This window comes from Syngnathus typhle, linkage group LG5 (genome assembly GCF_033458585.1).
Source record: "Syngnathus typhle isolate RoL2023-S1 ecotype Sweden linkage group LG5, RoL_Styp_1.0, whole genome shotgun sequence".
In the NCBI taxonomy this organism is placed as follows: Eukaryota; Metazoa; Chordata; class Actinopteri; order Syngnathiformes; family Syngnathidae; genus Syngnathus; species Syngnathus typhle.
This window is the reverse complement of record NC_083742.1, coordinates 4,590,380-4,603,181: the sequence shown is the minus strand read 5'-3', so window position 1 is coordinate 4,603,181 and position 12,802 is coordinate 4,590,380. Positions and strand designations below refer to the sequence as shown.

The window sequence follows — 12,802 nt, the reverse complement described above, 5'->3', positions numbered from 1 at the left end:
TATACCCTGCTCGACGCCTCTTACCGTGGGCAACTCCAGAGTGGAAGAGAGTCCAGCCCCTCTCGAGAGGGCTTGTGCCGGAACCCAATCTGTGTGTGGAGGCAAGTCCGACTATGTCTAGTCCAGGGGTGGGCAAACTACGGCCCGCGGGCCACATCCGGCCCACGGGACCGTTTAATCCGGCCCGCCAACCCTGAACAAATTGTATTATTAAACTTTTTTTTTTTTGGTCATTTTGCCTGCAATGACTGCGTTTTCCCAGTAGATGGCGAAGCGCTCGCCTGCGCATTTACTACCGGAAGCCGTGTCAGAAAGCTCGGTGCACACTCACAAGTGCGTGTACGTACTCAGTAGTACGGACTTGGCGCACTCTCGCTCTATTCGTATCAGTCCCGAATTTAGAGCGTGGGCTTTGACGACAGCATTCTTATAATTCGCGCGCTGAGCTTTCAGATGCAGTTTTGCGCTAAAGCCACCCACAAACCTTCCCCTGGAATCCTTCCATTAAAATGAGTGGCCCGAAAAAAAGAAGTGAGTGCCGAGTGTTTAAAAAAGAGTGGCCGATTTGGCTCGACGTACGCGACGTGACGTTCAGCCACATCAACATCAACCCGTCACAGATCAAGGTAAACGGACCAACACCTCGGATCTCGCCTAAGAATTGCCACAACAAATTTTACTCCAGACTATGACGCACTAGCAAAAAAGGGACACCAACAACACTGTTCCCACTGAAAATGAACGGGAGGCTCTCAAGTTTATTGTAAAAAATGCATTTTGAATATGATTTGTACACATAGCAGGGATTGAAACTAGCGACCATTCTCATTTTCAAACAATGCAGGATGCTCAAGGACATTGATGCACCACCTATTTGCGACTAATCTTAACCTGTAAAGTTCTTAAGTGTTTCCCGTTTCCTCACCTCTGTTACCAGGTGTTTGCGAGTTAAAACTCTGCTCTGATTTTCAGATACCCCTCACCGTGTTGCTGTTTTGATTACTTTATTTGGATGTATGCTTTCACCGATTCTTCAAGATGATATATTTGGTCAGAATGTTTGCCGTTTGATGTGATCCCATAAGATAAACATCTTTCATTAATCTGACCTGCAGGCACTGAAGTGATGGAGATTGTTATTCATAATAACAGTGTCGTATTTTATGAGAATCACTGATAGCAGTTTTTTAGTGATTTTTTTTTTTTTTTAATGCTGTTAATGAATGCATTTGTTTTCAAAAAACTTGTTTGGAATATCCATGCTTTACTACCTACTAAAGGCCAAGATCTTTTATGCAATGACCTTTACAGGTCGCTTATATGACTTCACACAACGCCTATACCATCTGCTCCTGGTCCGGCCCTCCGGTCCAAATTTAGAACCCAGTTCGGCCCGCGAGTCAAAAAGTTTGCCCACCCCTGGTCTAGTCTGAACTTTTCTGCCTCGCACACGAGCTCGGGCTCCTTTCCAACCAGAGAGGTGACATTGCATGTCCCAAGAGCCAGCTTCTGCAGCCGGGGATGGGACCGCCAAGGTCCCTGCCTTTGGCCGCCACCCAGCTCACAATGCACCCGACCCCTTTGGCCCCTCCCACAGGTGGTGAGCCCATGGAAAGGGGGACCCACCTTTCCTTTCCGGGCTGTGCCCGGTCAGGCCCCATGGGCGAAGGCCTGGCCACCAGACGCTCGCCTTCGAGCCCCACCTCCAGGCCTGGCTCCAGAGGGGGGCCCCGGTGACCCGTGTCCGGACGAGGGAAATCTGAGTCCATATATCTTTTTCATCATAAGGGGCTTTTTTAGCTGTGCTTTGTCTGGCCCCTCACCTAGGACCCTTTTGCCATGGGTCACCCTACCAGGGGCATGAAGCCCCAGACAACATGGCTCCTAGGATCAGTCGATATTGACAACTTTTAATTTACCGCTGCGCACAAGCTCCAACAACCGCGATAAGCTAAGGTAACTCAAAGTCAAAGTCTGCTTTATTGTCAATTTTTTCACATGCCAAGACACAAAGAAATCGAAATTACGTTCCCACTATCCCACGGTGACAAGACATAGTACACAATATACATACAAGTAAACCACACAAAAAAATTAAAACAAGAAGGCACAAACAATGAATAAATAAGAGTGATGAATAAATAATAAATAAACAAATAACACAATGAATAAGAGGAGCAAAAATTGTGCATACAGCAGACAGTCAGAATATAGCGCAAAAGTACAGGACTCACGTGAGACTTAAGGCGCAGTGACGTAACTGTCCAAAAATGTATAATGTCTAGACCCCGAATGTAAGATGACCCCAACTTTCTCAGTCTTACTTAAATGCAAAAGACACCGTCTTATATTTGGGCCAATACGATAAATGTATTTATTTTCACCACTATCCATCACCAAATAATGGGAGTAAATTTTATGGAGTCATGCAAACACAGTTTCATCTATTTGTCTCACCCGTTGCCATGGCTGTTTGTTTGTTCCCCCAGAGGGATTCTGTAATTGCAGCACCGGAGGAGAGGGGATTTTGTATCCAGATGAGTGTAACCAAAGCACTGGTCAGTGCTCATGTCTGGACGGCTACAGTGGTCTACAGTGTGACGATTGTGACGAGGGGTACTTTACCAATGGCACTAGCGGCTGCCTCCCGTGCACCTGTGACTCATTTGGTGCAGTGAGCCACCTGTGTGACAGGTACTGTACTCATCTGTTTTAATGCTTTATGCAATACACGTTACATTTCTTTTTATTACAAAAGTCTTATTTTTTTGATGTACTCATTTACATTACAAAAACCCTGCCCAGAAGAAGGCTTTTGGTGTCGACCAGGTCAAATGTGTGTGGATGAGTGATCATATGGAAAAAAAAGGTAAAAAAAATTGCAATTGAGCTGCAGTGTAAACGTAGCCTAAGTCCAGTGCACAGATTCTATCTCGCTCTTGTTCTCTCTCAAAAAGAAAAATGGTTTCTTCCGCTTTTTGCTTGTTTTGGTTATGAATGTGGAGATTAGAGGGGCGGATCTATTCTATTAGGATATCACTGAGAGCACTACAACTTGTCATGCATTCAACATTCTCGAATGCTCTTATAGGGTAATACCTTATTGTTGCCGTTTAATAAGAAATGGCGAGTGGGGCTGCTCCTCGCGCGACATGAGTTTACATCGATGAAGCGTCATCGCGCATTCTTTGCTCCTCCTAGCACACGTCGCATTTTGATGGCGCATGCGCCGTGTGAGTTTTTGTGGCTGGGGTGGCCGTTTTTCCCCTGCGTAATTGAGCCTTGTTTACAGTGTCTTTAGCGGGACTATATTTTGAAGTTTAAGCAGAAAAAATCTGGCACACGAAAATGAACTGCTCTTCAAAACCATTCATTGGCCCCAGAATGAGCGTGTTCACAAAAATGTTCACAAAGCAAAAATGCGCTACATTCTGTTTTCGTTTGTCCAAAATACGATGAACGAGTTCATGACCAACACTGCACTACAATAAACGTTTCAGTGTATGTAACTTGTGTAACAATGTAAATGTGCTGTCCACCCAAAGTAAGTCAACACAAAGTCGTTAATGTCTTAAGATCTGACAACAAAACTGAGGAAACACCTAAGTAAAAATTGAGCCTTAAGTTTTAATTGTTCTCTGTGGCCGCCAATATTTTCCAGGACTGCTTTGTGTGTGCCATAGATCCAGGGGTGAGTTTTGTGTATAGGATTAATTTGTGCATAGAACACAAACATTTCTATGTTTTTATTGATGAATGAGGCCCATTGAGAGATTGACCCCATGGTTATCACCTTCTCTCGCAATGTGATATGCACTCATATTTTCTCGAGATATCCTCTGGATATGACACTTTGGACTCAACTTCTTCAGTCAACCAAGGCGAGGTTTGTTCTCAGCAAAACCTCTCCTGTTAATCTGTTCTGTGGTCTTGGCCACAGTGCTACAGATTAATTTCATGCTGTTGGCAATCTTTTTATAGCCTACCCTAGTAATGGGCCATGTAAATAATGGAGGACACCCCTTTTTTTTTTTTTAATTAGTGTTTTATAAGTGAGAGCCACATGAGAACTACATTCAAAGCGTTTGTCATATGTACAAAAGGAAAGCACTTTTCTTTGTACAGAAATTCTTTCGCTGTCCGTTAAAGTGCCAGACAAGGTAAAGAAGATTAAAAGAAGGTTAAAAAGTAAAATGTGCAATATAGGCTAGTGGAAAAATGGCATTGTGCAACAGTTGTGAGAGTTATAGTGAATGTATTGTTAAACAGGGAAGAATGCAGTGCAAAACAAAGTGAGTGTAAACAGTGTACAGTATAAAGTGCAGATCAGTGACTGAGGTAGTAATCTGGTCAACTGTTTATGACAAACATTCTGAAAATGGACAAAATTGGTGCGCGTGTAAAATACATACCGTGTTTTTCGGACTATAAATCGCTCCGGAATATACGTCGCACCAGCCATAAAATGCACAATAAAGTAAAAAAAAAAACATATATAAATCGCACCGGAGTATAAGTCGTATTTTGGGGGAAATCTATTCAACAAAATCCAACACCAAGAACAGACATGAACGAGCAACAACAGGCTAAACCAGGGGTGGGCAAACTACGGCCCGCGGGCCACATCCGGCCCACGGGACCGTTTAATCCGGCCCGCCAACCCTGAACAAATTGTATTAAACTTTTTTTTTTTTTTGGTCATTTTGCCTGCAATGACTGCGTTTTCCCAGTAGATGGCGAAGCGCTCGCCTGCGCATTTACTACCGGAAGCCGTGTCAGAAAGCTCGGTGCACACTCACAAGTGCGTGTACGTACTCAGTAGTACGGACTTGGCGCACTCTCGCTCTATTCGTATCAGTCCCGAATTTAGAGCGTGGGCTTTGACGACAGCATTCTTATAATTCGCGCGCTGAGCTTTCAGATGCAGTTTTGCGCTACAGCCACCCACAAACCTTCCCCTGGAATCCTTCCATTAAAATGAGTGGCCCGAAAAAAAGAAGTGGGTGCCGAATGTTAAAAAAGAGTGGCCAATTTGGCTCGACGTACGCGACGTGACGTTCAGCCACATCAACATCAACCCGTCACAGATCAAGGTAAACGGACCAACACCTCGGATCTCGCCTAAGAATTGCCACAACAAATTTTACTCCAGACTATGACGCACTAGCAAAAAAGGGAGACCAACAACACTGTTCCCACTGAAAATGAACGGGAGGCTCTCAAGTTTATTGTAAAAAAATGCATTTTGAATATGATTTGTACACATAGCAGGGATTGAAACTAGCGACCATTCTCATTTTCAAACAATGCAGGATGCTCAAGGACATTGATGCACCACCTATTTGCGACTAATCTTAACCTGTAAAGTTCTTAAGGCTTACTTTAAGGAGGTGTTTCCCGTTTCCTCACCTCTGTTACCAGGTGTTTGCGAGTTAAAACTCTGCTCTGATTTTCAGATACCCCTCACCGTGTTGCTGTTTTGATTACTTTATTTGGATGTATGCTTTCACCGATTCTTCAAGATGATATATTTGGTCAGAATGTTTGCCGTTTGATGTGATCTCATAAAATAAACATCTTTCATTAATCTGACCTGCAGGCACTGAAGTGATGGAGATTGTTATTCATAATAACAGTGTCGTATTTTATGAGAATCACTGATAGCAGTTTTTTAGTGAATTATTATTATTTTAATGCTGTTAATAAATGCATTTATTTTCAAAAAACTTGTTTGGAATATCCATGCTTTACTACCTACTAAAGGCCAAGATCTTTTATGCAATGACCTTTACAGGTCGCTTATATGACTTCACACAACGCCTACGTCCATCTGCTCCTGGTCCGGCCCTCCGGTCCAAATTTAGAACCCAGTTCGGCCCGCGAGTCAAAATAATTGCCCACCCCTGGGCTAAACGATATGGTATGCTAACGTGACATAAACACAAACGAAGAGCTGAGAATGGGCCTGACGTAACATTAACAGTTATCCAAATAACTATAACATAAATAACACCTTAATCAAACCATCTGTGTCACTCCAAATCATTAAATCCATCGATCGTCCTTTATGTCGCGTATGCGCCGCGGCGCCGGACTCGTCGTCAGTTGCAGTTCAAATTATTCCACAAGTCTATATAACGATGTATAAATTATATATCAAAAACTATTAACTATTATACAAACAATATTATCAAACCATCTGTGTCACTGCAAATGATTAAATCCATCGATCATCCTTTACGAAATCAACGCTGGTGTGCGCCGCGCCGCTGACGTCGGAGCAGTTCAAATTATTCCACAGGCCCATATAACAATATATATCATAGTATATATCAAATTCCCATTATATAAACAACAATATTATCAAACCATCGGTGTCACTGCAAATCTTTAAATCCAATGATCGTCCTTTATGGAATCAACGCCGCGTGTGCCCCGCGCCGCTGAAGTCGGAGCAGTTCAAATTCAAAGTCAAAGTCAAAGTCTGCTTTATTGTCAATCCTTTCATATGTCAAGACACACAAAGAAACCGAAATTCCGTTTCCTCTATCCCACGGTGACGAGACATAGTACACGATAGACATACAAGTAGACGACACAAAATAAAAACAAGGCACAAACAATAAATAATAAATAAATCATATGAGTGATGAATAAATAATAAACAAATACCGTTTTTTTCCGTGTATAGTGCGCCCCCATGTATAGTACGCACCCCTAAAAATGGCATGCTGATGCTGGAAAAAAGCTTGTACCCATGTATAATACGCACCCAATTTTTATGAATTTTTAAAAAATTTTTTTTTATTTATTTATTTTTTATTTTTTTTTAAGTCCCAATGATCGTCACACACGCAGGGAGGCAATGGGTCCCATTTTTATAGTCTTTGGTATGGTCTTAACTAGGCTGGATGTAATTTTTTTTGTTGGCGTTGATTTCTCCGACTGCCCGTAAACGCACCACCGCGCTCCGTGCGCGCACGGGACAGCAAACGAGCAGGTGATCGAGCAAGCGTCTGATACGAGAGCATTGCGGTCGCATGGAGCGTGTTTGAAGTGAACAGCAGAGACGAAAGGAACAAGGCAAAGTGTTGTGAAATAAAATATTACCTGTAATACGGATTTAGGTAGAGAACTGAACTCTCACTCTTTATATAGCTGACGTGTCTTGCGCATCCGTTCTGCGCATCTGTAATGGCGGCCTCCGTATGATATCCGGTTTGCGTGTGTGCGCGTGTGCGCGTGTGCGTGTGTGCGCGTGTGTGCGAGAGCGAGAGAGAGCGAGAGAGAGAGGGCGAGAGAGAACTCTCAACCGTAGCACGCCGCCGACCGCCCAACTGCACCGCGCTGGTATCATTATTGTGACAGAGCCGTCGCTGAAATTTAGAAGATATTTTTAAAGTCCTGATGTACTTTCTAAAATTTAAGTGGACCTCAGTGCGCACTGCGCAGGGAGCTTAATTTGGTGCGGTCGCGCAACCGCAGCGCGCCGGGCGCTCACTGTCGCATTGCTTAAAGAGCGCCTTTGTGTTTTAGGATGAACAGCAGAGACCAAAGGAACAAGGCAAAGTGTTGTGAAATAAAATTTTACCTGTAATACGCATTTTGTTATTTGCTGATTGAAACTGCTAATTAAACTGTGAATTGAAACTAATAGGAAGAAAACAACTCTCGCTCTTAATATAGCTGACGTGTCTTGCGCATCTGTTCTGCGCATCTGTAATGGCGGCCTCCGTATGACGTCCGGTCCGCGATGGAGATTAAAAACAAACAATATTTGACAATAACACACCCTCAAGGATTGCACCATCGCATCAAACGATGTGTCGTCAATCATGTATTTTACTGACTAAGTGTGTTGGCCAGGATGGCTGAATGCGATGCGCGATTGACAACAAACAAGAAGAAAGGTGAGTTTTATTTCGGGGGAGATTTGTCATGTCTCGTCCCCAGTTTTGCTATGTGTCTAGGTTGCCATAGTTTCTGTTCGCGTCGCCCCTCTCTTCCTGTGTCACCTCAATCGATGTAACGTGTTTTGTATCTAAGTCCTGTCTGCCCCTCGCTCACCGTTGGATCATTGCATGTGTTACTGTCATTCTGTTCCTGTCTTTGGTAATGTCACCCTGTCTTTTTGTTCCACGACTTTGTCGGTCAGTCCTGTTGTTGGTTTTGTTGTACCATGACTTTCTTTAAAAAAAAAAAAAAAAAATTAATTTTTTTTTTTCTTTGTACCCATGTATAATACGCACCCCAGATTTTAGGACAATAAATTAGGTACATTTCGCGCACTATACACGAAAAAAAACGGTAACACAATAAATAAGAGGAGCAAAACTGAGACAGTGTGCATACAGTAGACAGTAAGCATAGCGCAAAGTACAGGACGCTACGCAGAAAGGGGGAGAGAGTTCAGGATCCTAACAGCCTGGAGCATGAAGCTGTTGGTGAGTCTGGTGGTGCGGGAGCGCAGGCTCCTGTACCTAATCCCAGAGGGCAGCAGATCAAACAAAGAGTGAGCAGGGTGACTCACATCACTCACAATCGTGGTCGCCTTACGGGTGAGATGGGAGGTGTAAATGTCTTTCAAGGAGGGGAGTGAAGCGCCAATAATCTTACCAGCCACGTTCACTATGCGCTGCAGGGCCTTCATATTGTAGTCAGTGCAGCTACCACCCCAAACAGCAATACAGCTGGAGAGGACGCTCTCAATGGTGCCGCGGTAAAATGTAGTCATGACGGCCGGAGGAGCGCTCGCTCGCCTGAGTTTCCGCCGGAAGTACAGGCGGCGCTGGGCCTTCTTCGCCAGTGACGTGGTATTGGTGGACCAGGAGAGATCCTCACTGATGTGCACCCCCAGGAACCTGGCGCTGCTCACTCTCTCCACCACAGCACCGTCAACGGTCAATTATTCCACAGGCCCATATTATTATAAACAGCAATTTTATCAAACAATCTCTATCACTCAAAGTCATTAAATCCCGTGATCGAATCCTTTGTCCTTTATGTAAACAACCGCCGCGTGTGTGCCGCGCTGCTGACGTCAGTTGCAGTTCAAATTACAGTAATCCCTTGCTACATTGCAGTTCGTTTATCACGGTTTCTCTACATCGCGGATTTTTGAATTTTGCAGATTTGTGAATAATTTCACATATGTATAAGTCGCTTCTCAGTATAAGTCGCCCCCCCCACCCAAACTATAAACAAAAACGTGATTTATAGTCCGAAAAATACGGTAGATGCTTGCAAGGGTGACTTAGTCATGTGATACAACTGAAGCTTGATTTTACACGTTTTGATTCTACGCGACTTTGTGTTTAACGCAGTTTGGTCATTTCAATTTCTTCGGCGTAAATACATTTTAAACTTCTGTATTTTTCGCACCATAAGGCGCACTTACTTTTCTCAAAAACAAATGCTGCGCCTTTTAATAAATTGCGCCTTTTGTGTGGACCGAATTACAAAATCTGTATATGTTGTTGTGTGGCTACCGCCACACAGGAACGTAATATATAGACATAATATGTAGACCCGATGAACCAATCAGACGACGTTACATTTTACGTAGATCGAGGCGGTAAACTAATCAGAGGACTTCAGGTCACACAAAGAGTACGTACCTCCGGCACCACTGATGAATAAATACTATCGTTTGTGCGAAGAAAACAGCATCAGGATCCTCTAAAATGACATAGACAAAGAGACATGCGTACGAGGCCCAATTAGATGTTTCTGGAAAGCCAGGATCATTGCAGAAGAGCAACGAGACAATGACGAGAGGGAACTTGGCATGTTTAGTGGCGAACTTGCCCAACTGTTTCATTCGGATACAGAAGATGATGACTTGGATGGATTTGCGTATGAATATCGATTGGTAGGGGTGTAACGATACATCGATACACATCGATTAATCGATATAATGCTCTATGATTTATTGGCATCGATGCTAAACGTAAACATCGATTTATATCGCCGTGTTTGACCTCGGACATTAGACGCGACTTTATTTTGAAATCCAGTTCATTGTTGCTTGCTTCCTCTTTCCGGGAGCAGGGAGCAGTGCGCGGCGTTGTGTTGTGAGCAGAGCAGGCACGTGAAAGGGGAGTCGACAACTAGTACGCGGCTCCTGGGCTGGTGCTATGGCTAGTGTCCAAAAAGACGAAGAAATTTGCTCCCCTTTAGGCTTCAAGTCATTCGTTTGGAAGCACTTTGGATTCCAAAGAAAATATGGCTCAACGGACAAGACACGTGCAGTTTGTAAATCCTGCCATGCGGTGATCAAATATTCAGGGATCAAATTCAAATGTTGATTTTGCGTATGAATTGTTATAAATCAGGATATTGTTCTATATTTTTTATTAAAAAAAAAAAAATAAATCGATCGTAGAGCACTATATCGCGATATATCGTGAATGAATCGCAGCAGGCTTTAAGATAGACAAATATCGTATCGTAGTTCTTTGTATCGATATTATATCGTATCGTGACAAAACCCGCGATTTACACCCCTATCGATTAGCAATGAAGTGAGTACAGTAGAGTACATGGTTAAATAGTAGAATAAAGTACAACTGAGTTGAGTACAGTAGAGTACATGGTTAAATAGTAGAAGAGTACAACCGAACTCGCTGCCTTGCTCCTGTGACGTTTTTTGTTTACCATAAGTCATGGCATACATGCGCCCTATAATGCGGTGCGCCCCATGTGTGGATTAAATACTGAATAGCCCCTGCAATTGAGTCTGTGCCTTTTAACTCGAAGCGCCTTATGGTGCGGAAAATATGGTAGAATTTTCAATGGCCGATAGGCTATAGAGACCGTTCAAAGCTAAATGACGAGTGCGAAATCTTGGCTCTAGTGATTTAATTTCCATGACTAATTTAAAGGCATTTGATAAGAAGTCTGTTTGACCTTTATGACTGCTTTATTACAGTGTTACGGAAAGCTAGGATTGTTTTTGATTCGGAAAGCGGGAAGTTCGTAGAAGCACCTCATGTACACAGTCACTAGTCAAAGAGCACGGACATAGTCGTAGAATAAGTGGCTGCTTTAATCTCTCTTCCATCCAATTCACATAACATCAAAATGCATTCGCAAACGAACTCCTTCGGCTGCCCGACATCATGCTTGACGTATATTAATGTGACAAAGGACCCCTTTGGCTGACTAAAACATGCCTTTCTGGAAAAGAAAGAAAAGAAAATTAGGGGTGTAACGATACATCGATACTAGGGGTGTAAATCGCGGGTTTTGTCACGATACGATATAATATCGATATAAAGAACTACGATACGATATTTGCCGATATCTTAAAGCCTGCTGCGATTCATTCACGATATATCGCGATATAGTGCTCTACGATCGATTTTTTTTTTTTTTTTTTTAATAAAAAATATAGAACAATATCCTGATTTACAACAATTCATACGCAAAATCAACAAGGTACTGCAAACTCTTTATTTAGGAAATTACAAGAGTATTGTAGTATACAAATTGCTTACTTTAACACTGAACTTTGATGTCGTGTTTTTTCTTTAAATGTGCGGCGAGATTTGTGCTCCCTGAATATTTGATCACCGCATGGCAGGATTTACAAACTGCACGTGTCTTGTCCGTTGAGCCATCTTTTCTTTGGAATCCAAAGTGCTTCCAAACGAATGACTTGAAGCCTAAAGGGGAGCAAATTTCCTCGTCTTTTTGGACACTAGCCATAGCACCGGCCCAGGAGCCGCGTGCTAGTTGTCGACTCCCCTTTCACGTGCAGCAACGCCGCGCACTGCTCCCTGCTCCCGGAAAGAGGAAGCAAGCAACAATGAACTGGATTTCAAAATAAAGTCGCGTCTAATGTCCGAGGTCAAACACGGCGATATAAATCGATGTTTACCTTTAGCATCGATGCCAATAAATCGTAGAGCATTATATCGATTAATCGATGTGTATCGATGTATCGTTACACCCCTAATCGATACACAATCGATTAATCGATATAATGCTCTCCGATTTATTGGCATCGATGCTAAACGTAAACATCGATTTATATCGCCGTGTTTGGCCTCGGACATTAGACGCGACTTTATTTTGAAATCCAGTTCATTGTTGCTTGCTTCCTCTTTCCGGGAGCGTGTTGTGTTGTGAACAGAGCAGGCACGTGAAAGGGGAGGCGACAACTAGTACGCGGCTCCTGGGCTGGTGCTATGGCTAGTGTCCAAAAAGACGAGGAAATTGGCTCCCCTTTAGGCTTCAAGTCATTCTTTGGAAGCACTTTGGATTCCAAAGAAAAGATGGCTCAACGGACAACGTGCAGTTTGTAAATCCTGCCATGCGGTGATCAAATATTCAGGAAGCACAAATCTCGCCGCACATTTAAAAAAAAACACGACATCAAAGTTCAGTGTTAAAGTAAGCACTTTGTATACTACAATACTCTTGTAATTTCCTAAATAAAGAGTTTGCAGTACCTTGTTGATTTTGCGTATGAATTGTTATAAATCAGGATATTGTTTTATATTTTTTATTTAAAAAAATATATATATCGATCGTGGAGCACTATATCGTGATTTATCGTGAATGAATCGCAGCAGGCTTTAAGAAATCGGCAAATATCGTATCGCGGTTCTTAGTGTCGATATGATATCGTATCGTGACAAAACCCGCGATTTACACCCCTACTTTCTATATAACGTGCTTTTGGAGTTAACCCGATTCCCAAATTCCGGAACCCAAAGTCCACTTATCAAGCTTCAGCTATATGACAAATTATAATTATACAGTGGAACCCAGCTACTCACGGGAGATAGGTACTGGG

The 12,802-nt window shown here is 42.9% G+C and overlaps 1 protein-coding gene across 1 annotated transcript in view; it reads left to right on the top strand.

Moving 5' to 3' along the window:
• Window positions 1–12,802, top strand: part of LOC133153652 (multiple epidermal growth factor-like domains protein 9) — an 80,792-nt gene that overhangs the window by 7,263 nt on the left and 60,727 nt on the right. The window contains exon 2 of the mRNA XM_061277601.1: window positions 2,490–2,694. Coding sequence (XP_061133585.1) covers window positions 2,490–2,694 — 205 coding nt within the window. The remainder of the gene's footprint in view (window positions 1–2,489; window positions 2,695–12,802) is intronic.